At 47.5% G+C, this 26,191-nt stretch overlaps 1 protein-coding gene across 1 annotated transcript; it reads right to left on the bottom strand.

Annotated features, from left to right (window-relative positions):
* Nucleotides 1–1,835: 1,835 nt before the first annotated feature.
* LOC144937046 (putative RNA-binding protein 46) lies at nucleotides 1,836–24,962 on the bottom strand. Its single transcript, XM_078864281.1, has 9 exons — nucleotides 24,896–24,962; nucleotides 23,049–23,207; nucleotides 22,297–22,595; nucleotides 11,439–11,607; nucleotides 6,995–7,371; nucleotides 4,628–4,772; nucleotides 3,262–3,476; nucleotides 2,152–2,257; nucleotides 1,836–1,957 (listed from the first exon to the last, which is right to left on the bottom strand). Exons 2-9 carry the CDS (start codon nucleotides 23,197–23,199, stop codon nucleotides 1,890–1,892), a joined length of 1,530 nt encoding a protein of 509 aa, XP_078720407.1. The 5' UTR covers nucleotides 23,200–23,207; nucleotides 24,896–24,962; the 3' UTR covers nucleotides 1,836–1,889.
* Between the last annotated feature and the right edge of the window lie 1,229 nt (nucleotides 24,963–26,191).

The following is a 26,191-nucleotide window of genomic DNA, read 5'->3' as shown; positions in this document are numbered from 1 at the left end:
ACCACTGCGCGCGCTCGTGCGCCAGCTAGTCAGGAAGCCAGATAGCCAGCAAATGACAAGGAGTGTGTATGGATTAGGATGAGGCTGTTACCGAAGTTTGAAGGACGCTCGACTACAACTGTTACCGCATACATACACAGGTCGACTTTCTGGACTTTTATTTCCAATACGTTTTTAAAACAATTACAGCACATCAGAACACGATGTGAACATTTTTCCAAGTATTTAAAGTACTTTAAGTGTTTATATTTTCAAACGGTCCTTAAAATGAAAACGTGAAACGTGAGTGCATAAAACTATTAAAACAGCAATACTCTTAGGTTCTTTCGGTAAAGTCACATAGGTAAAAAATTAAATTAAAAGTTAATAAAAGTAATAATGGAAATAAGATAAAATAAATCACGTTTCGGAGGGAACACAAGTCTCCGTCATTAGGTGGGACCGTCACAGCTAAAATTACTGCATCAAGTGAGGAAAATTCCAAAAGACCAGCCCTTAAATACAAGTTAAGGGGGGAGGGGCTTATCTGAATGTGGTAACCAGGGAATGGAACGTGGGGGTGGTGGGCGTGGCTAAAAGAGAAATTGGTCAACGTCGTGTGCAAGAAAACGGAGCTACAAGAGAAATTGGTCAACGTCGTCATGTGCAAGAAAACAATCGGTGTACCTCGACCTGGCCAGGTGGTGTTTGTCAGAAATGCCATGACCAACACTACCTGGCCAGTGAATTAAGACATGTACATCGGGCCCTCAGGATGAACGGATACTCTGACCGTACCATCCGCCAAGCTGTTTCTCCCACCATACAGAAACAGCCACTTGTAACTCCGATCAAAACTATCACGTTGCCATACATAGCAGGCGTGACCAAAAAGATCTCCAAAATTCTAAACATAAGATCCAAGTCTGATTCAGTACAGTACATAAAATCCGTGATCTAATTCCATCTGTGAAGGATGTCATCCCTGACTTGCAATACCCTGGAGTCTATAAACTGAGTTGCAGCTGTGGTGATTGTTACATTGGTGAAACGAAACGTCATGTTTCTGATCGTGTCCGCGAGCACAAGTCAGATCTGAAACACGGCAAAATTGAGTCTTCCGCCGTTGCCGATCATTGCTACAACACTGTGGGCTCTCATGATATTGTTTTTTCTGAGACCAAGGTGCTCTGCAAACCCTCTGGCTACCATCAAAGGTTTGTACACGAAGCCATTCAGATATCCAAACATAGACATAACTTCAACCGTGATGATGGGTACAAACTGAGTAATCATTGGAAAGATGTTATTAACCATGTAAAAAAGATTTAACTACACATATTTGTACCATCTTATTTGACAGGTACTTTTCTACTTTACTGAGTGTTGACATCCCCAGCGTTTAACAGTACTGCTTTTTTGTATTTGGATTCTCAACCAACATCGGTTTAGGTCGAGGTACACCGATTGTTTTCTTGCACATGACGACGTTGACCAATTTCTCTTTTCGCTCCGTATTTAAGGGCTGGTCTTTTGGAATTTTCCTCACTTGATGCAGTAATTTTAGCTGTGACGGTCCCACCTGATGACGGAGACTTGTGTTGCCTCCGAAACGTCTTTATTATTTTATTTTATTTCCATTATTACTTTTATTAACTTTTAATTAAATTTTTTACCTACGTGACTTTACCGAAAGAACCTAAGAGTATGAATCCTTGCAGTCACGAAAGCTTCAAATCTAGAATTAAAACAGCAATATTTGCGGAAATGACAATATGCATAAACTATCTGCTAGTTTTGCCTTCGAGTGCTTTCAAAATGTGAACTGTGGGCAAAAAGATCGCGGGAGCGGCGCGTGTTGCAGTGAGGAGCAACGTGAAGTCGGCTGTACATGGTGACCGACTGCGGAGTCATAGAGGATGAGGCAGGTACGCTGAGAAGCCCTGGACGAGGAAGTTGGGAGGTAGCATCGCCTTGCCTGCACGCCGCACACGGGGGGGGGGCAACAGGTGAGGTGGGAGGCGGCTCCTGAGCACCGCTCGGCACCACCCACATTTTCGAACGCCGGACGGGGGGCGCCGAGGCTCGGGAACAAATGAAACGGTACAGACGAGACAAATGAGAGCCGGACGGGCAGCACAGGGGAGCGTGTGGCGGGCGTGGAGCTCTCACTGAGGATGTTGTAGACGTGCCGACTCGCCACCTCCCGCGCTCCCTCCACGCTGGAGCTCAGAACTTCGGGGAAGAAGCCGCCTTCTCCAATCCCGGAAATCGAAACCTGCACCATGGAGGGGGCGGTGAGAGAGACGCGCGTGAGGGAACTCGCTTTGCAAGCGAGTCGCGGGCTACCGGCACTTGCCAAGTGCCGGCAACCTGACTCCCGTACCTCTGGAAGAGCACAGACACCTGGGATGGCAAGCCGGTGTCTCCTATAGCCTGCCCTGTCTCCCGACAACCTTCACGTCCCTCAGCGCATCACCATGAACGACATCACGACAATTATCTCCACCCCAAAAAAGACTTCCACCCTCAATCCTCTCTGCCCACCAAACTCCTCTCTCACCGACAACTCATCCTGGCGTCTACATCACCAGTTTCGTCATTGCCTCCATCTCATCCAGCAGCGTTCCCTCAGCTCTCGGGACTGCTGCTGTCACATTCTGAATCGACGTGGTCTCATCTGCTCGTTGGTTATAGCTCCCTTCAGCTGTTTCCAAAAGTGAAGTACTCCTCATTGGCAAAAAACACAACTTTGGAGTAAAGATCCCAGCTTCAAAGTGCACTTTTAAACACTGGCCTCACGCTGACACACAGACACAATACCAGTGCACAGCCGCAACACGCGTTGTACAGATTTTAATAAACAAATCGGTGCATTGTTATATCCTGATCATTCCTGTACTACAGCTCGCACCCAGACGGTGCTGCGCTGGCTTGTGAATGTAACCGTACTGGGCGCACACGTGCGGCGATTCGTGCATGAGTGCGACGGAGGAGTTAGACTTGCGACAGGGCGTACTTGACCGTAAAACAAGCGCCGTCTGATTCACGGTGGTCTTCAAAGAGGAGGCAATGCTTGCTGGTGTCACGGTCAACATTTTATAACATTACTCTCAAATTACTTATTTGGGAAAAGCTGCACAGCAACATCGCCCCCAGCCGGTCGGTTCTGCTTCCTCTTTGTGCCGCACAGGGACAGCTGCCACCGGGGGGTTCCCTTTGGCCAGACTGCCACAAGGCCACAGGAGGTGCGGTGTAAACAACGACAATGACGGCGAGTACCTTGTAGAGGAGGCCCATGGGTATCCCGGACTCCCAATGAGCGTGCAGCTCGAAGTTTACGTAGCCGAGGCCGGCGCGCCGGCACAGCACCCGCAGTCGCACCTCCCATGACAGCACCGCCGCCTCCGGCAGCGCCTCAAAAGCGATGGGCATTGCCTGCAGGTGGCGTGGCACCCGACACAGCTGCGTGCGTGCCCCCCAGCCCCCAAACAGGCCTGAGACACGAGGGGGGGGTGGTGGGGGTGGATGGGGCAAGGCACACGCGGCGGGTTCACGAGGGCCGCCGGGACGCGACTCGTGATGACGGCCGTTGTGACGACTTTACCGGATGTCAAAGTGATTCAAATGTACGCTCCAACAACATGAGTGACGACGACGATGTTACGAGCAGACCTAACGTAAGAAGGGATTCACCGGCTTATGTAGGGGAAGCACTATGATCGGAGATGAGAGGATGACAGGTAAATGTTTGTATCACAGAGTGTGTCTATTAAGAGTTTGCATCCAGCAGGGACAGCAAGATAATGACCACCTCTGTAACAATGAGTCTAGACGATGGACATGGATGCTTTCAAATGGAGACATTCGAAATTAAAATGACTTGATTCCCACGGACAAACCCCAGGCAGTCGTCAGAGGTCTCCACAAATTCAACACAGGAAGTGATCACAGGCTGGTGGAAGAGAACACAACTTCAACATTGCCAAAGAGAGGGCAGATAAATGTCACGCAACAGACAGTGAACATCGAAAGTCTCGTCGAGGAAGTAGGAGAACTAATACTCATTCTTAACAGATTTAAACCTCTAGAGCTTTCTAGAAAGATAAATGTCCCCCATGCAGTGTTGTAGACTTTTGCAGCAAGTGCTGCCTATGAGGGCCTATGAGGCCCAGCTCACAGTGTAAGGGCAGTGTGCACAGTCCCTGTTTCCTGCGCATTCACAGGCTCCAACTCTACCCAACCCATCATCCTTCAGGGGTCAATTAAATAACCGTTGCTATGTGGGATAGTGACAGCAGCTGTCATAATCGCCACAGCCAACATAAATATGGAACTTCCACCAAATCATCCTGAAGCGGCTCACGAGGCGCCAGGTTGTTTTTTCCACCGCAGAGAGCCGGGTGGGGCCGCTAACGCCGCACGCAATGGACGCATCACTGGCAGAGCCCTTGCCCTGCTTAGCCCCCACCGAGTCAGACTCGGATGCATTGTCAGCCCAGAGTCTCGGGGTTCGGATCCGGCCCTGCACAGAAAATCGTCGGTTGAAAACCACCGGTACCATGAGGGCCCCGCGCTTGTTTGGACATGCCGGTGTAAAAGGGGAGAGCCTCGCAAATCGTCTTCCTGCACAACCGTCAGCCCGTACCGTGTGCGCCGTCTTCCTGCGCACCGGGGCCAGGGAGGCTGGCCGGTCGGCGGCCGCTGCTGCTGGGAGAGGAGGAGGAGTTGGGGTGGGCAGGGAGTCCCGGCCCTGGGGAGTCTCGGCCGGCACCCGCACCGCGTTGTTCTCCCTGCACACACACCCCCAGTGTCTCGGCACCCACACACCCCCAGTGTCTCAGCACCCACACACCCCCAGCGTCTCAGCACCCACACACCCCCAGCGTCTCGGCACCCACTCACCCCCAGCGTCTCGGCACCCACACACCCCCAGTGTCTCGGCACCCACACACCCCCAGTGTCTCGGCACCCACACATCCAGCGTCTCGGCACCCACACACCCCCAGTGTCTCGGCACCCACACACCCCCAGTGTCTCGGCACCCACACACCCCCAGTGTCTCGGCACCCACACATCCAGCGTCTCAGCACCCACACACCCCCAGCGTCTCGGCACCCACACATCCAGCGTCTCGGCACCCACACACCCCCAGCGTCTCAGCACCCACACACCCCCAGCGTCTCAGCACCCACACACCCCCAGCGTCTCGGCACCCACACACCCCCAGCGTCTCGGCACCCACACACCCCCAGCGTCTCGGCACCCACACACCCCCAATGTCTCGGCACCCACACACCCAGCATCTCGGCACCCATACACCCCCAGCATCTCGGCACCCACACACCCCCAGCGTCTTGGCACCCACACCCCCAGCGTCTCAGCACCCACACACCCAGCATCTCAGTAACTGCAGCATGAGCGGCACCGGCCCCACAGGCAGCCCGAGCCGATGGTTCGAACCTCCGAGCATCGCTCGGTGATGAGGCCGATGGCTCAGGGGCCTCGAGCGGTCAAAGTGGTGTTGGTGTGGTGTGAGTAAGCAACAGAGGATGCGTCGATGTTCTCTACGTCTCGGCTCTCAGTGACATCTCCGACCTCACGTCTCCATCTCTCTCGTCTTGTCTCACACCACATCTGCCTCTCCTCTCAGTCGCTCTTCTCACGTCACTTGCATTGCTCCCCCTTGGCTGTTTTCTCTCATCTCAATACATCCCCATCTATTTTCTCTCTTCACACTACCTCTCTCTCTCTCGTCTACTCTCACTACATCTCTATATCACATCTGTGTTGCAGGTAATCTACATGTTATAATGACAGCATGTGTAGAGTGTAATGTAGATTGTTACACATCTTCTGAACACGTTGTTACCTACACTAACTCACTAGGTGTTTGCGTTCCGTGGCTCTTCATTCAATCCGGGCCTCGGTACAAATCGCTTGTCCACCTCTAATTTGCGATTAACCGTGGCAGCTGTTGCTTAACTCATCTATGAGAGTTCTGCTAGGGCTGCTTGTTGCTGGCTGCCCGATGTTTCGAGTCTTTGGGGCCGTGCTCAGCAACCTTGTCTAGAAATTACAGTGGGGGGGGGGGGGAGAGGAATCTGAGCGCTACACTGGCTCTGTGGATTCCATTCACTCTCTCTTTGTCGATATATATTGTGTGCGTTATAATTTGCATTGTTATTATTGTTAAAGGAGTCAAACGTTGGTCCGCTCTTAGTTATTAAATGTCAGTGTGACAGGCGCCACCATTTTCCCTCCCCCAGCATTATCAGGTCAGCCACCGATTCATCTGATTCCGTTCGTACCCAGCCAATTACCATCTTTTGTCTTCCGCAGTGAACCGCAGTCTCTGATAACGAGACCAGATCACCTTGGTGTGCCCCTTCATTCAGAGCGGTGACTTCACCTCGTCGCAGCTGTGCACCGAACGCTGCAGGAATTCATACTTTCTGGTTCTTTCGGTCAAGTCACGTAGCTAGAAATAATAAAAGAACACGACGTTTCGGTCGCAACATAAGTGTCCGTCATCAGGTGAGAAACAACGATCTGCTGTGGCTTTACATAGGCACGGGAGGGGGGGTTTTGTAGAGTCGTGGCTGCAGGAGTTCACGGGGGGAGAGGGGGGAGGGTTTGTGGTGTGCAGGGATGGGTGGGGGCAGGAGGAATTAGCATGTCAGATTTAAATCTTGAGTCTTGAATTGCTCTCTGGTTCTTTCGGCAAAGTCACGTGACTTTGCCGAAAGAACCAGAGAGCAATTCCCGCAGTCACAAAAACAGCACCAGACCAAGGTGCTCTGCAAACCCTCGGGCTACCATCAGAGATTTGTTCATGAAGCCATCCAGATATACGAACACACACAAAACTTTAATCGAGAAGATGGATTCAAATTGAGCAATCGTTGGAAGGACGTGATAAACCACGTCAAGTTTTAACTGCTGTGATTTAGACTCACCCACCTGTGCTGTTTTCTAAAAAATAAGCGTTTACTAATTCAAGACTCAACTTGACTTGAAGCTTTCGTGACTGCGGGAATTGGGACTCCGCGGCGGCCGCTCTCACCTGCGCCCTGAGCAGGGCGGCCCCGCGCAGCGCACGCAGGGCCGCGGCCGCGTCCCCCCGCGAGCGGAAGTGCAGCAGCGCGGCGTCGCCGGCGCCCGTGCGCTCCAGCTGCAGCAGCTCGGGCGCCGCCGCCTCCTCCACGGCGCCGCGCACCGCCTCGTCGGGGGCCCCCTCGGACAGGAGGCGAGGCAGCAGCAGCACGCGGCCCCCGCGCGAGCCCGACACCTCCTCCTCCACGTTTTCCGTTGCTGCTGCCACCACCGCCGTGTCCTGCTTCGGGTCGGCCCAGTCCACCTTGATGGTATGGCCCCACAGCTCGAAATCGTCTATGGAGCGGATCACGCACAACGGGGGATTGCGCACAACGGAGAGGTGCTACTGTGTTGCGATTGTGCTCATCGGCGCCGCGTCACCAGAATCCGTTCGGAACTCCGGCGGAGCAGAGCGCCCCGCCCCGTGCTAGAGCGGCCCCCGTAATGAGATACCACCACAGAACTATGTCTGAGATCCCTTTAATTGACCTCTTGTCACGCACCAACCTGCACTGAGCCAGCGTGGTGTGGTGTGGTCAAATAAACCTCACAGCCTGCACAGCATGGGCAGCCCTTCATCCAGCAGCACTAGAATACAGGAAACCTCTGGAAGCCAGAATTCAGGGTAAGCCTGAGTAACAACTGTCAATGGCGGTGTCACCATGGTGCTCGTGCGAGGCCATTTGCTCTCTTAGGCCATGTGAAGTGTCGAAGGCACGCTGGCAGGTCACGGGAAAGACCTAAATGCCATGAGTTGACCGACTGAGATGGCTGGCAGATAGATGCACAACCTTTGCCCCCTCCTGTCAACTTGCTGTATTTTAGCCGCCCGACGCTCCGCTCATTTTTGTAGGCGTCGCTCCTCTGTCCTTCGCTGTTGTTGGAGAGCGACTGCCTCCAACTGCCCAGTGGCGGCATCCTTCACGAGTCTCCTCCACAGAAGCCGATCTTGACACCTCTGGAACCAGTCATCGGCAAGTGCACTCAGCTCCATATCCTCCTGTACCACATCAGTCCATCTCTTCTCTAACCCAAACTATGCACATTTAGACCCCTCTATTCATCCAAACAAAAGCTGTTTATGCACGTGGTCGCTGTACATGCGGGCTACATGCCTCAGTCAATGGAACCTTGCCTGCTGGAAGAGCTCACCGATGGGACTGTGACCAGATCTTTCAAGAAATTGTGAGCTCACACAATCCAGCCTGGTTAAACCCAGGATGGATCTCAGCCAGGCCAGAGGTAGTCCACGTTTCGCAAGCATAGAGAAGGGAGAGCAAAACTGTAGCAGAGAAGACCCGAAGGGTCGTGTGGAGCGACAGACCAGGTAGCTTCCACACAGCATTATGCAGCTGATGAAAAGATAATGCTGCCTGACTCATTCCATGGAGACCTCTGCTGTAAAACCATAGCTGGTCATAAGCACCCTATCCAGGTATGGAAACCTCTCCACTCCCTCCACAACTTCCCCATTACCAATGAGGAGTTGAAGGGGTGGAGTGTTTGATCACACCAAGTACTTAGTTTTGATGGGGCTGATGGTAAGCTCCAGCTCTTGGTAGCATGTTCTAGGTTCAGCATAAGAGCCTCAAACTCCTCCTCTGAGTGAGCAGCAATCACCAGATCATCAGCATACACACACTGGCATCGATCAGCCACCTATTTGTATCTGTACCAGATGGAAATTCCTTCGGTATAGCCATGGAAAACTTCTCAAACTCCATGGTCAAAAAATGTTAAATAATGTAGTAGCCAGAGGACATCCTTGTCGCATACCAAGGTGAACAGGGAATGGCTCTGACTCCCAGCCACATAGCATTACCCGGTCCTGCATACCATCATTAAGGTATTTAGTGATTGTGAGCAAGAGTCGTGGGAATCCGAAAGCACCAAAATAACCTATAGGCCTGGGCTATTGATATCATAGGCCTTTACCAGGTCATAAAGCAAAGATGTAGGTCCTGTTGGAATTCCCTGTACCTCTAATGTAGCAGACAGGCAGAGAATATGGGGTCTGTGGATGACCGCCCTTTCCTGAAACCACATTGGAGCTCCTCAGTGTGCCTGGAAAGGCGATCTTGAATAATCATTGCCAGGACCTTTTCCAGCACACTGAGGAGTGAGATTCCCCTGTAGTTGTTACAGTCTGAGCGGTCCCCGGGCAACTCTCCCAGTGCTCCAGAATGTTATGATGTCATGTAGGGCAGTCTGTGCACAAACGCCACCCTCGCTCAGCATTTCGCTTGGGAGATCATCTCTGCCCGGTGCTTTTCCTGGTCTCAGACTCTGAATTGCCTTCAGTACTTCCTCAACAGATGGCACCTCAGCCACCACTCACAGGGGTGGGGGTCATCCCCACGTTGCCTCATGTTATCTGGGCTGCGGGATTTCCCTCCCCCAAGACCTCAAAGAAATGCTCAGCAAACCTGTAAATGTGTTCCTGGGGGTTGGAGACCAGATAATGATTATTTCCCCCAAGGATGGTGATAGGTGCGGCGCTGCAAGTTACTTTCTTGATGGATTTAAATAGTAATTTGTGATCACGAGCTACCGAGAAAGATTCTATCTCCTCAGCAACCTGCCACCCACCACTCATCCTCGCAGTGATTCACTGCTCTCCGAACCTCTGAGTGGAGGCTGCAGTAAGTCTCCTCATTCTCCGACGTGGGATGTTGTAGAGGTGGGAATTGGCCTGTCGCCTTTTCTCAGCTGACCGGAACACGTCCTGTCAGCCAGGGTCTCTGGGGAGGTCTGGACCACGTTCAAAATGCAGCCATTGCAGCTGCATGAGCCACAGTCATGAACCTCGCCCATTTCCTGATGATGACATTCTCACTTGCAATTTTCATCAGCTAGCTAAGATCAGGCCACTGTGGGTTTCAATGTGGTCCACGGTGGACACACACAACTGCAGTGGAAAAATGGCAGGTGCATCTTACAGATGGACAAGATGGTCAGTGGGCAGATCAGCTCCACGGTAGGTCCTGTTGTCAAGGACATGGACCCGCATCTGCTGTTCCGTCACAAAATAGTCCAGCAAATGTTCTTGCTTGGACCAGGCATGTATCCATGATGTTAGCCCATATGGGCCTTGATTTTGAAGCTGATCTGCCCATGCCTTCCAATCATTCCAGCCCAGGTGCCTGTGCCATGACCCACTCGGGCAATAAAGTCACCCAACAGGATAACTCTATCCCAAGGGGCCACTTTAGTTACCACCTCTAACAGAAAGTCATAGAAGGCATCTTACTCATCGGCCTTGCCTGCATCCCTCCACTGATGTTCATCATCGGTGGGGGCGCAAGCGGCTAAAACCCCCACTTCGATGGTTGCGGGTCAGTAATGCTGTGGTGGCTCTGAGTAATTCCATGAGGGGAAGGCTAATTCCCATGGGCTGTTTCCCTCTTAGCACTCGGACCCGTCACAGCAACGAACGGGTCTCTGGACGGGTGCGAGGGCTGGTGACCCTTCCACCTTCAATTTAATTACCATCAAACGATGAATTAAATATCAAACTAAGCTTGTGCCAGAGTCTCTGGGGGGACAAGCGTCTCCGACGTATTCCGGCCAAACACCAATTGGCAGAGCCAGGAGACTGAAACCGCATCCTTAGGGCTCCTCCAGAAACAGCAAAAATCCAGTATGAGAGGCCATGTGGAATGTTCGAACGGTCACTATGAAGGAGAGGCTGCCACTTCTCTGCTTGGAGCTGGACCGGTACTGCCTGGATCTCTGGTATTCAGGAGGTCTGGTGAGGAGTGGACAGTCCTCTACTCGGAGCAGGAAAATGCGAGACAACAGGGAGTGGCTCTTCTTCTGAACAAAACAATCAAGGGGGCTTGGAAGCATTGTGGTGAGGTGTAAGTACATTTATACACATGCTACTCTTATAACCCAAGTTATCAAGAGTCGTGAGCGGCAGGGCCATGACTCCCATCTGCTGTGAAGATATCGACTCTCGGGCCATCAATACCATGGACGATCACCAAAAAGCCACCGGGGCCCGGTGCCGATCTGAATGGGATTGCGCCGTACAAGAAGTGGCCATCTCCAACGGTAAATCTATAACACAGTGTGAATCTGGCCGCATCTAGACCATGCCCATAGGCTTGGTGCCCTTCCTGATTAGCCAACGGCGGGGGAATTACCTTTTCCACAAATGCCAGAAGTTAATTTACCCACCTTTGTCATACACCGCTGTCAGCTTGGACACCATATCCGCCGAGCTTTGATATGCGCGCAGCACACCCATGCAAACACACCCATGCAAACACACCCATGCGCACACACCCACGCACACACATGCCCGTACACAAACCCATGCCCACGCAGAGAAGTGGCACAAGTGACCCCCACCGGACCTGGAACGAGCTTCCTCCGGGCCATGGCGGCCGCGTGATGGCTCTCGTACTCGATGAAGGCGTAGCCTCGGTTGCGGGTTTTGTCGGAGGGACAGACGCTCATCTTGACGTCCACAACGCCCTTCGTGGCGCTACTCATGGCCTTCATCACCTCCTCTTGCTTCTTGTCCTGCACGGGGAGAAGACGCGATGCTAAGGCACCGGCACTCGTTCACAGTCTCGCGGTCGAGGGCGGCCTGCGAACCTAATCACACGGAATGCGCCTGAACTCGTCGGATCTTACAAGCTAAGCAGGGTGAAGGCTGGGGAGCGCTTGGATGGGCGACCAGCATGCATGCCAGGCTGCCGTAGGCAGCTGTGGAACTGTGCTACGTGGTGGTGATCCCAGAGAAATCCAATGTTGCACTGTGCTAAGAGACTCCCGGATCTATGCTCCTTGCCTTCAACCCGCACACACCACCGTGAAGTATGGTCAAACAGCCCCCACTACCCGCTCAGCGTGGCGAGGCCCTCATCCAGCAGTCGACTCACAAAGTGAGTTTACATGCGCGTGAGTAGTCAACAGTCAAAGTGAGTGCCCGGCTCGCCGCTCATGCGAGCAATGAGGCGGTGCTTTTTACCAAAGGTGTCCCAGCTCTGATGTTCACACTCCACGTTCCCATGCCGGGTGCCAGTTTCCCTCGAGGTCAGGGAACCTTTTTCTTACCGAAGGCCAAAGACGATTTTGAAAAACCCACAGCGGGCAACCACACATTAGTTGACATGAAATATTAATCACGCAAGGACTGTACGCACTGTGTGAGAAATACTTGACAGACAGTATTGCCCGAACATTATTGCTAAGATAAAAAACAAATCCCTCTTTCGTGCCTGATTAGTGCCACCAAGATGCTTGCAGTGACAGATATAAATATTGTTAGCGACCTATTTCCAAGCAGTAGGCCTCACTCTTAATTTGGGAGCTTTCGTGACTGCAGGAATTATTCTTTGGTTCTTTTCGGTTAAGTCACGTCTAAAAATAAAATAATAAATCAAAATAAAACAACACATTACGACGTTTCGATTGCAACACAAGCAATCATCATCAGGCATAAAAGAAATAGCAACAAAAATCTAACTAGAAAACTATAGACCGACATACAAGCAGACAGACATCACAACGGCACACATAGAGAGGAGTATACAGGCACACGAAAATTAAATAACCTAGTAAAATATTGAAATGTGATGTAATACAACACAGAGAGTCGGTTAACACACAATTAACGCATGGCCTGGTTGACTACGCGTTTCAAAATTTGCTAAGTTAGAATTTTAAGTGTGAGCAACAAATATCTAACTAGAAAACTATAGACAGACATACAAGCAGACAGACATCACAACGGCACACAGAGAGAGGACACAAATCGGCTGTGTGAGCAACAAAAATCTAACTAGAAAACTATAGACAGACATACAAGCAGACAGAAATCACAACGGCACACAGAGAGAGGACACAAATCGGCACAAAGAGATGGTCGTTTCTGTGACGGTCCCTTAAATATAGAGAGGAGGGGGAGGGGACAGGGGGAGGGAGAGGGCGGGGAGATCAATGGGTGCACGCCAACGTACTCCTATTGTAAGTGAGATGATAGACGCGGCACGGGAGGCAAACCTGAAAATTAGGACAAACGCGGCACGGGAGGCAAGCCTGAAAATTAGGAGACAGGCACACGAAAATTAAATAACCTAGTAAATTATCGAAATGTGATGTAATACAACACAGAAAGTCGGTTAACACACAATTAACGCATAGCCTGGTTTATTACATGTTTCAAAATTTGCTAAGTTAGAATTTTAAGTGTGAAATTTCAAGGAGAGGACACAGGCAGAGAGAACAAATAGCCAGAAAGAAAAAAGGATAAGTTTAAAACTTCCCCGTAAAAGTGGTTCAATCTTAATTTGGGAGCTTTCGTGACTGCAGGAATTATTCTTTGGTTCTTTTCGGTTAAGTCACGTCTAAAAATAAAATAATAAATCAAAATAAAACAACACATTACGACGTTTCGATTGCAACACAAGCAATCATCATCAGGCATAAAAGAAATAGCAACAAAAATCTAACTAGAAAACTATAGACCGACATACAAGCAGACAGACATCACAACGGCACACATAGAGAGGAGTATACAGGCACACGAAAATTAAATAACCTAGTAAAATATTGAAATGTGATGTAATACAACACAGAGAGTCGGTTAACACACAATTAACGCATGGCCTGGTTGACTACGTGTTTCAAAATTTGCTAAGTTAGAATTTTAAGTGTGAGCAACAAATATCTAACTAGAAAACTATAGACAGACATACAAGCAGACAGACATCACAACGGCACACAGAGAGAGGACACAAATCGGCTGTGTGAGCAACAAAAATCTAACTAGAAAACTATAGACAGACATACAAGCAGACAGAAATCACAACAGCACACAGAGAGAGGACACAAATCGGCACAAAGAGATGGTCGTTTCTGTGACGGTCCCTTAAATATAGAGAGGAGGGGGAGGGGACAGGGGGAGGGAGAGGGCGGGGAGATCAATGGGTGCACGCCAACGTACTCCTATTGTAAGTGAGATGATAGACGCGGCACGGGAGGCAAACCTGAAAATTAGGACAAACGCGGCACGGGAGGCAAGCCTGAAAATTAGGAGACAGGCACACGAAAATTAAATAACCTAGTAAATTATCGAAATGTGATGTAATACAACACAGAAAGTCGGTTAACACACAATTAACGCATAGCCTGGTTTATTACATGTTTCAAAATTTGCTAAGTTAGAATTTTAAGTGTGAAATTTCAAGGAGAGGACACAGGCAGAGAGAACAAATAGCCAGAAAGAAAAAAGGATAAGTTTAAAACTTCCCCGTAAAAGTGGTTCAATCTTAATTTGGGAGCTTTCGTGACTGCAGGAATTATTCTTTGGTTCTTTTCGGTTAAGTCACGTCTAAAAATAAAATAATAAATCAAAATAAAACAACACATTACGACGTTTCGATTGCAACACAAGCAATCATCATCAGGCATAAAAGAAATAGCAACAAAAATCTAACTAGAAAACTATAGACCGACATACAAGCAGACAGACATCACAACGGCACACAGAGAGGAGTATACAGGCACACGAAAATTAAATAACCTAGTAAAATATTGAAATGTGATGTAATACAACACAGAGAGTCGGTTAACACACAATTAACGCATGGCCTGGTTGACTACGTGTTTCAAAATTTGCTAAGTTAGAATTTTAAGTGTGAGCAACAAATATCTAACTAGAAAACTATAGACAGACATACAAGCAGACAGACATCACAACGGCACACAGAGAGAGGACACAAATCGGCTGTGTGAGCAACAAAAATCTAACTAGAAAACTATAGACAGACATACAAGCAGACAGAAATCACAACGGCACACAGAGAGAGGACACAAATCGGCACAAAGAGATGGTCGTTTCTGTGACGGTCCCTTAAATATAGAGAGGAGGGGGAGGGGACGGGGGGAGGGAGAGGGCGGGGAGATCAATGGGTGCACGCCAACGTACTCCTATTGTAAGTGAGATGATAGACGCGGCACGGGAGGCAAACCTGAAAATTAGGACAAACGCGGCACGGGAGGCAAGCCTGAAAATTAGGAGACAGGCACACGAAAATTAAATAACCTAGTAAATTATCGAAATGTGATGTAATACAACACAGAAAGTCGGTTAACACACAATTAACGCATAGCCTGGTTTATTACATGTTTCAAAATTTGCTAAGTTAGAATTTTAAGTGTGAAATTTCAAGGAGAGGACACAGGCAGAGAGAACAAATAGCCAGAAAGAAAAAAGGATAAGTTTAAAACTTCCCCGTAAAAGTGGTTCAATCTTAATTTGGGAGCTTTCGTGACTGCAGGAATTATTCTTTGGTTCTTTTCGGTTAAGTCACGTCTAAAAATAAAATAATAAATCAAAATAAAACAACACATTACGACGTTTCGATTGCAACACAAGCAATCATCATCAGGCATAAAAGAAATAGCAACAAAAATCTAACTAGAAAACTATAGACCGACATACAAGCAGACAGACATCACAACGGCACACATAGAGAGGAGTATACAGGCACACGAAAATTAAATAACCTAGTAAAATATTGAAATGTGATGTAATACAACACAGAGAGTCGGTTAACACACAATTAACGCATGGCCTGGTTGACTACGTGTTTCAAAATTTGCTAAGTTAGAATTTTAAGTGTGAGCAACAAATATCTAACTAGAAAACTATAGACAGACATACAAGCAGACAGACATCACAACGGCACACAGAGAGAGGACACAAATCGGCTGTGTGAGCAACAAAAATCTAACTAGAAAACTATAGACAGACATACAAGCAGACAGAAATCACAACAGCACACAGAGAGAGGACACAAATCGGCACAAAGAGATGGTCGTTTCTGTGACGGTCCCTTAAATATAGAGAGGAGGGGGAGGGGACAGGGGGAGGGAGAGGGCGGGGAGATCAATGGGTGCACGCCAACGTACTCCTATTGTAAGTGAGATGATAGACGCGGCACGGGAGGCAAACCTGAAAATTAGGACAAACGCGGCACGGGAGGCAAGCCTGAAAATTAGGAGACAGGCACACGAAAATTAAATAACCTAGTAAATTATCGAAATGTGATGTAATACAACACAGAAAGTCGGTTAACACACAATTAACGCATAGCCTGGTTTATTACATGTTTCAAAATTTGCTAAGTTAGAATTTTAAGTGTGAAATTTCAAGGAGAGGACACAGGCAGAGAGAACAAATAGCCAGAAAGAAAAAAGGATAAGTTTAAAACTTCCCCGTAAAAGTGGTTCAATCTTAATTTGGGAGCTTTCGTGACTGCAGGAATTATTCTTTGGTTCTTTTCGGTTAAGTCACGTCTAAAAATAAAATAATAAATCAAAATAAAACAACACATTACGACGTTTCGATTGCAACACAAGCAATCATCATCAGGCATAAAAGAAATAGCAACAAAAATCTAACTAGAAAACTATAGACCGACATACAAGCAGACAGACATCACAACGGCACACATAGAGAGGAGTATACAGGCACACGAAAATTAAATAACCTAGTAAAATATTGAAATGTGATGTAATACAACACAGAGAGTCGGTTAACACACAATTAACGCATGGCCTGGTTGACTACGTGTTTCAAAATTTGCTAAGTTAGAATTTTAAGTGTGAGCAACAAATATCTAACTAGAAAACTATAGACAGACATACAAGCAGACAGACATCACAACGGCACACAGAGAGAGGACACAAATCGGCTGTGTGAGCAACAAAAATCTAACTAGAAAACTATAGACAGACATACAAGCAGACAGAAATCACAACGGCACACAGAGAGAGGACACAAATCGGCACAAAGAGATGGTCGTTTCTGTGACGGTCCCTTAAATATAGAGAGGAGGGGGAGGGGACGGGGGGAGGGAGAGGGCGGGGAGATCAATGGGTGCACGCCAACGTACTCCTATTGTAAGTGAGATGATAGACGCGGCACGGGAGGCAAACCTGAAAATTAGGACAAACGCGGCACGGGAGGCAAGCCTGAAAATTAGGAGACAGGCACACGAAAATTAAATAACCTAGTAAATTATCGAAATGTGATGTAATACAACACAGAAAGTCGGTTAACACACAATTAACGCATAGCCTGGTTTATTACATGTTTCAAAATTTGCTAAGTTAGAATTTTAAGTGTGAAATTTCAAGGAGAGGACACAGGCAGAGAGAACAAATAGCCAGAAAGAAAAAAGGATAAGTTTAAAACTTCCCCGTAAAAGTGGTTCAATCTTAATTTGGGAGCTTTCGTGACTGCAGGAATTATTCTTTGGTTCTTTTCGGTTAAGTCACGTCTAAAAATAAAATAATAAATCAAAATAAAACAACACATTACGACGTTTCGATTGCAACACAAGCAATCATCATCAGGCATAAAAGAAATAGCAACAAAAATCTAACTAGAAAACTATAGACCGACATACAAGCAGACAGACATCACAACGGCACACATAGAGAGGAGTATACAGGCACACGAAAATTAAATAACCTAGTAAAATATTGAAATGTGATGTAATACAACACAGAGAGTCGGTTAACACACAATTAACGCATGGCCTGGTTGACTACGTGTTTCAAAATTTGCTAAGTTAGAATTTTAAGTGTGAGCAACAAATATCTAACTAGAAAACTATAGACAGACATACAAGCAGACAGACATCACAACGGCACACAGAGAGAGGACACAAATCGGCTGTGTGAGCAACAAAAATCTAACTAGAAAACTATAGACAGACATACAAGCAGACAGAAATCACAACAGCACACAGAGAGAGGACACAAATCGGCACAAAGAGATGGTCGTTTCTGTGACGGTCCCTTAAATATAGAGAGGAGGGGGAGGGGACAGGGGGAGGGAGAGGGCGGGGAGATCAATGGGTGCACGCCAACGTACTCCTATTGTAAGTGAGATGATAGACGCGGCACGGGAGGCAAACCTGAAAATTAGGACAAACGCGGCACGGGAGGCAAGCCTGAAAATTAGGAGACAGGCACACGAAAATTAAATAACCTAGTAAATTATCGAAATGTGATGTAATACAACACAGAAAGTCGGTTAACACACAATTAACGCATAGCCTGGTTTATTACATGTTTCAAAATTTGCTAAGTTAGAATTTTAAGTGTGAAATTTCAAGGAGAGGACACAGGCAGAGAGAACAAATAGCCAGAAAGAAAAAAGGATAAGTTTAAAACTTCCCCGTAAAAGTGGTTCAATCTTAATTTGGGAGCTTTCGTGACTGCAGGAATTATTCTTTGGTTCTTTTCGGTTAAGTCACGTCTAAAAATAAAATAATAAATCAAAATAAAACAACACATTACGACGTTTCGATTGCAACACAAGCAATCATCATCAGGCATAAAAGAAATAGCAACAAAAATCTAACTAGAAAACTATAGACCGACATACAAGCAGACAGACATCACAACGGCACACATAGAGAGGAGTATACAGGCACACGAAAATTAAATAACCTAGTAAAATATTGAAATGTGATGTAATACAACACAGAGAGTCGGTTAACACACAATTAACGCATGGCCTGGTTGACTACGCAGTCACGAAAGCTCCCAAATTAAGATTGAACCACTTCTACGGGGAAGTTTTAAACTTATCCTTTTTTCTTTCTGGCTATTTGTTCTCTCTGCCTGTGTCCTCTCCTTGAAATTTCACACTTAAAATTCTAACTTAGCAAATTTTGAAACATGTAATAAACCAGGCTATGCGTTAATTGTGTGTTAACCGACTTTCTGTGTTGTATTACATCACATTTCGATAATTTACTAGGTTATTTAATTTTCGTGTGCCTGTCTCCTAATTTTCAGGCTTGCCTCCCGTGCCGCGTTTGTCCTAATTTTCAGGTTTGCCTCCCGTGCCGCGTCTATCATCTCACTTACAATAGGAGTACGTTGGCGTGCACCCATTGATCTCCCCGCCCTCTCCCTCCCCCCGTCCCCTCCCCCTCCTCTCTATATTTAAGGGACCGTCACAGAAACGACCATCTCTTTGTGCCGATTTGTGTCCTCTCTCTGTGTGCCGTTGTGATTTCTGTCTGCTTGTATGTCTGTCTATAGTTTTCTAGTTAGATTTTTGTTGCTCACACAGCCGATTTGTGTCCTCTCTCTGTGTGCCGTTGTGATGTCTGTCTGCTTGTATGTCTGTCTATAGTTTTCTAGTTAGATATTTGTTGCTCACACTTAAAATTCTAACTTAGCAAATTTTGAAACACGTAGTCAACCAGGCCATGCGTTAATTGTGTGTTAACCGACTCTCTGTGTTGTATTACATCACATTTCAATATTTTACTAGGTTATTTAATTTTCGTGTGCCTGTATACTCCTCTCTATGTGTGCCGTTGTGATGTCTGTCTGCTTGTATGTCGGTCTATAGTTTTCTAGTTAGATTTTTGTTGCTATTTCTTTTATGCCTGATGATGATTGCTTGTGTTGCAATCGAAACGTCGTAATGTGTTGTTTTATTTTGATTTATTATTTTATTTTTAGACGTGACTTAACCGAAAAGAACCAAAGAATAATTCCTGCAGTCACGAAAGCTCCCAAATTAAGATTGAACCACTTTTACGGGGAAGTTTTAAACTTATCCTTTTTTCTTTCTGGCTATTTGTTCTCTCTGCCTGTGTCCTCTCCTTGAAATTTCACACTTAAAATTCTAACTTAGCAAATTTTGAAACATGTAATAAACCAGGCTATGCGTTAATTGTGTGTTAACCGACTTTCTGTGTTGTATTACATCACATTTCGATAATTTACTAGGTTATTTAATTTTCGTGTGCCTGTCTCCTAATTTTCAGGCTTGCCTCCCGTGCCGCGTTTGTCCTAATTTTCAGGTTTGCCTCCCGTGCCGCGTCTATCATCTCACTTACAATAGGAGTACGTTGGCGTGCACCCATTGATCTCCCCGCCCTCTCCCTCCCCCTGTCCCCTCCCCCTCCTCTCTATATTTAAGGGACCGTCACAGAAACGACCATCTCTTTGTGCCGATTTGTGTCCTCTCTCTGTGTGCCGTTGTGATTTCTGTCTGCTTGTATGTCTGTCTATAGTTTTCTAGTTAGATTTTTGTTGCTCACACAGCCGATTTGTGTCCTCTCTCTGTGTGCCGTTGTGATGTCTGTCTGCTTGTATGTCTGTCTATAGTTTTCTAGTTAGATATTTGTTGCTCACACTTAATATTCTAACTTAGCAAATTTTGAAACACGTAGTCAACCAGGCCATGCGTTAATTGTGTGTTAACCGACTCTCTGTGTTGTATTACATCACATTTCAATATTTTACTAGGTTATTTAATTTTCGTGTGCCTGTATACTCCTCTCTATGTGTGCCGTTGTGATGTCTGTCTGCTTGTATGTCGGTCTATAGTTTTCTAGTTAGATTTTTGTTGCTATTTCTTTTATGCCTGATGATGATTGCTTGTGTTGCAATCGAAACTTCGTAATGTGTTGTTTTATTTTGATTTATTATTTTATTTTTAGACGTGACTTAACCGAAAAGAACCAAAGAGTAGGCCTCACGTTGCCGCGGGCCGTGTGGGACTGAGCCGTGGGGCGCATCCAGCCTCTGGGCTCCCCATCCTTGATGGAGGAAAAAACACCGCTGGATTTCAACAAAGTGGTGCTCATTTTATCAGCGTTCCGGCATGCGCAGATGCGTGCTTTGGCGCTCAAAAGTTATCATTGCGATCGGCGTACATTGTTACCAAGTGTGATTTTCTTAGTTTACATTGTAACAAGGGCAAAAAAAATAACCATTTTTCGTTCGGGGGCTTAGTTTGTTGTATCGGTGTACATTGTTAAAACATAAACCCAACAGTTTTGTCAGTTAAAAGCGTTACAAGGATAGGCGTGCGCAGACAAGACAGACAGAGAAAAAATTACGTTCATGGGTAAGATATAGGTTTTTTTGGTGGGTTAGATCGCGTAAATACAAATGTGTCGTTAAACTCAGAACCACCCGACACAACCAATTAGTAAGGTTTGTCACGTAAACAGAACGTGCCAATTCGTTACTAGTGTAGTGTATATAGCACCGAGTCGCATACACACCATAGTTGGGGGCAACACGTTTACTTATACAGCTCTAACCACGTGGGGTTCTATAGCTAGGTGTGGCTATCTGTTCACTATGTGCGTGCGGGTTACTGTCGCGAACGGGCCAGCCAGCACGCACGCTGTCTGACCCACGATCTCAATCTACAACTTCTGAGGAATGAGGAGCGAAGTGCGAGGACGAAGAGACGCGGGAACTAGGGCTGATCGCCACAACGAACCTCGATCCCTGTCGGGGCTCCCATCTTTATTTCCCTGGCCGTGGCTTTGCCACGCCCTCGGCCCCACCCCCTACTGAAGGCAGGGCTCTCGGCCCCGCCCCCTACTGTATGAAGGCGGGGCTCTGGGCCCCCGATCACGTGTCCCTCCAGTACCCGCGCTACAGTGTAGTGGCCAAGGCCGCCGTAATTATAATAAATATTGGGAGGGGGGGGGTCACATCCCCCCCCCCCAATATTCAAAAATGCTCAAAAATGTCCCCCCCAATATATTGCTATAAAATAGATTTCTGTTTATATGAGTGTGGTTATGGTTGTACTTTATTATTCCATAATCTCTGCCATTACATACAATGCAACAAGAAAAGGTAAAAAATTAAAAACAGAGCAATGTAACACAATACACTATTAGACATTATTGTAACATATATATAAAAAGTCCATCCTATGTGTTAGCGAATTTTTTTATATTTTAGGCAGGAAATTCGTTTTCAAATTTAGATTTTTTTTTCTGTGGGGGGGGGACCCCCAGACCCCCTGGAAGATTTGGTCCCCCCCAATGTTGTCCGTCCGTCGTGCAGGGAGGGGCTGGGTGGGAGGGGAGGGTGGGGAGGGGCTGGGTGGGGAGGGTGGGGAGGGGCTGGGTGGGGAGAGGCTGGGTCGGGAGGGTGGGGGGTGGGGCTGGGTGGGGAGGGGCTGGTCACCCCGTGGTGCCCTTATAAAACTCACCGTTTAACCTACTCACGCCGGCTTGTGCCTGCCCTCACAGTCGGGCATATTTGCGGAATACACCATGCCGCCGTTGACCCTGGCCATTGACCGAGCAACCCAACGTTCCTACCAGCTCCCCCCGCAGGAATGTGTTATTGTAGGTTATTATAATTATTATAGGAGTGCTGTGGGAGAGATTAGCTCCCCCCGCCACGCCGTACCTTCGGCAGCCCCCCAATGTAGAGGCAGCAATTGTCCACGCTGATGCAGGCTCCTATGTGGTGTCCGGGTCGGATCTCGAAGTTGTTGAGCTTCTTGATGGCGGCCACGGCGTCGGAGCGCGTCGTGTAGGTGGCGAACGCGTAGCCGCGGTTCTCTCCGCTGAACTCCATCATGAGGCGAAGCAGGTAGAGCTTCCCCACCATCTCCAGCACGGGCACCAGCTCGTCCTCGTAGAGGTCGCGCGGGATCTTCCCCAGAAACACCTCGCAGCCACGGGCGGGCGGGGGCCCCTGCCAGTCTGAGGTTTGGGATGGTGGGGAGGGGTGGCGACGATTCAGTCATTTCAATTAGCCGACAAGAGATTGAAACGTCTGTGTGTTTGTGTTGCTTGGAGAGTGGTGGTGTCACTATCAGCCGGCTGCACTGCGCACCTGGCGAACCGAGTTCCATTCTTGCTAACAACAAATAACGGGTGGCGAATATCTGGTCCAGGGCCTTCCCCTTTGTTGACTCGGCCTCAAATAAGTACTGAGTGCGGTGTGTACTATGTGTAAACATCGCCTCTCGGGAGACAAAGGCAGCAGGGTGTGGTCCTGGCCACCCACCCCCTTGTGTGCCGTACCAGCCTTCATAGGTGGATCTTTATGTGTTGCCCATGTGTGTACCAGATGTGCAAGTGTATTTGTATGTGCATAGCGGCCGTGACTTGCAAGTGTGCCCGTGTGCGCGAGTTTCTGTGCATCTCAGATACCGGGCGGTGGTCCGAACTTCCTCTGCCCATTCTCCTGGATCATGTTGTACCCCGTGCGCAACACGAGGTTCACCAGGGCCTCCTCGTTACAGGCCATGCCGAACACCGACGGCTTGACTATTGGCAGTGCTGGGGCAGCAGATTGTGTCATGGGGAAGCCTACAACATCCAGGGGACAGAGAGCGCACATCATCAACAGTTTATGCATTTTTGTAGGGCTTCAATGCCACTCATTGTCAACAACTGAAAACTGTCCACATGTATACTTTCTTAAAATGTTAGCGGTTTGCATATTGAGCATTTGCTCTACTCTGAAAGGTCATTTCCTGAAACATAAGCCTAAAGTGTACAGGAAAACGTCTGCATTCGTGGTTTTTACTTTCATGAATTGCGATTATTCGCAATTTTAAATTTGTACACCAGTTCAACCTTTGCGCTTTTTCCCTCAGACTTTTCGCCATTTGACAACGGGGGGGGATGTGCGGGCGTTACCTGCGCAGTGCGTTTTTTTATTTCGATCATTGAGGTCCAAACGTCAAGTGGGTGGAGTGAGAGTGTACAATGCAGAAAACGGTGATGAGTTTAGCTTAAAAAGTTACTGGTGCTTTTGCTAGCGGTGATGGGGGGTCTGCTGACCATCATCGTAGCACCCCCATCGTCGTCACACCATCATCAGCACACTCCTATAATTAAAACTTTCAAATCTGCAGTATAATATATTGATGTTTTATTTTCTGTATTCTATCGTGTTGTATTGTGTTATCTATTTGTGTTATTGTAAAATTGTACTAAGTGTATGGATGTTATTTGCATGTACAGTACAGCATTCATGTTATGAAACATTTTCATTTTCTCCTGTATGTTCAGTTGCGACACAGCAACCCAACCCTAACCCATATAAACACACCACAGTATCTACATTCGCGATTGATACATTTGGCGATTTCAATCGGTACCATTTGGCTATTAGGCTACCGATAGCAAACTCTGGGATGTTTCACGCCATCTCCACACCACCTCCTCTGTTTTTAAGGTGACCGCAAATCCCCCCAATTACTGCAACTTTACCACATCACTTAGCCAATGACACTGCCCAGAGGTGTGGAGATTTGAAGCTAGTTAAGCAACCAAATAAGTTTGTAAAAATATTCTTAATTAATTTATTTTGGGTAAAATCACGTCGAAATGTCAACTTATTACTATAAGCCTCCACCACCCAAGAGAGCCAAAATATTCAGTTGTAACATGGGCAAATGTAACAAGTGAATTGGTTTATTAGCAAAATTGGAATTACACCTACATGTGAATCCAAAATAAGCTGATTGTGAATCATATTGGTCGTGAAAGCCAACGTTTGAAGAAAACTATTTAAAGGAAAAAAATCCTATAATGATCTATCGGTGTGGTGATGGCCGTGTAGCGGCGGAGAAAGAGGGCATGAAGACAAGAAGGAGAGAGAGCGCTCGTGGAAGAAGGTGGAGAGTTGAGAGAGCGGCATGAGAGAGAGAATGAGCGAGCGAATGAGAGTGAAGGCAGGAGGCTTGAAGTGCGCCCCGCGGAGGGCATGAAGGCCGTGAGAACCAGGCTGAGACACTCTTCACGCAGTCAGAATTTTATATATTTTAGTTGTAGTCTTCGTCTATCTCGGTCAGGGGTCGGCAACGAAAATAACAAGATGGCCCCTTTTTTTTGCGAATTCGGTACAAAACTCAATGTCTTTAAGAGCCGCATTGCACGCGAGTACACACTGTTCGTACATTGTGCCATCATAACGCAGTCCGTAACTAGCAGCGTGCCGCTCCGTAACCGCAGGTTGCTGACCCCTGCTCCAGGTGATGACAACTTACGAAATTACAGCCTCAACTGTGAACTAAAACTGGCAGTAATAAAAATAATGAAGATTAACAACAGCCTCCTTCCATCTTTGTGAAGTTCTCCAATCGTTCCCTGTGGATCATTGGCACTGCTCAGGAGCGTTAACGTAGCATGGGGGCTGGCAGGGGGTGCCTCGATCCCTTCCTGGTGGCCAAAGCTACGAGTTGGGCCCCCCACCCTTGACAGCCACCATGAAATCTGTTAACGACAACAGTGTAGAACAACAACTTATTTACAACGCGGTTTACATATTTTTTTAATGAAAATGCTTTCATTTAAGTTCCATGTTTTATTTTAAATTAATTACAGCGGTAACGCGTTGGCTTCCGCTAATTGCCATCACGCGTCTGTTTCGATGCTGTTTGTCATCAAATTCGCAGTGTAAACCACGTAGACAAGCAGAGCTGCGGTACCGGCTGCATTTTGCAAAGACGGCGCTTGACGCACCCCTACAGCGTGAAATGTTCGAGACCATGAGTGTAACAACAATACAGTACCATTAGAGGGCAAGAGGAGACCGCGATAGATAACAGCCTCTAGGTGCCACCGTGCGAAGAGCCAAATCAAATATTGGGGGTCCCCACCTGAACCGATTAGCGCACCCGAGCTGATAATAACAATGCATCATGTGACCTCCTTTGCCAGTACCAATATATGAGAAGAGGTTTTCCCCTTTTTTCTGGCAACAAAACATGTGTTAAGATGTTAAAACACCAAACTGAAACCTTTTACAAGGAATCATGTCTGCATTAACCACAATGCTTGTGGTCAGAATGCAAACAAAAAACGTACTCTGATAATATATGCATCGTCTTTGAAACTGATTGGTCCACACCAGAGACAGCTTTCTTTTGAGCCTAGTCTCAAAATGGTGTTAGACCAGAGGACGCCAAAAGTACGCCTGAAACCAACCCACATTGGCTCGCCTCTCAAGGTAAATACATGGGTTCGATCACGGACCCATGCTGTATATTTTAACCCAGAGGTTGTTTTGGGTTCGATGGTGTAAATATATGTGTCGTTAAAACCCGCCACCACCCGACACAACCCTTACTAGTTGGCTGTCGGGTGGTGGCAGGTTTTCTCTTCACCGGTCGCCCGCAGCTGGGTGGATTTCTACACAGCTCTCTCATTGACATGCTAATTTCTCTGCTCCAGCAGACCCACATCTCTCTCTGCCCTCCCCTTCTCTCTATTTAAGGCAAACAACAAAGAGGCATTGGGTCTCTGTGTGTTTATGTTGTGTCTCTCTGTCTTTGTGTTGTCTT

Source organism: Lampetra fluviatilis, chromosome 18 (genome assembly GCF_964198595.1).
Source record: "Lampetra fluviatilis chromosome 18, kcLamFluv1.1, whole genome shotgun sequence".
NCBI classification, from domain to species: domain Eukaryota; kingdom Metazoa; phylum Chordata; class Hyperoartia; order Petromyzontiformes; family Petromyzontidae; genus Lampetra; species Lampetra fluviatilis.
This window is presented reverse-complemented; position numbering and strand designations above follow the sequence as displayed.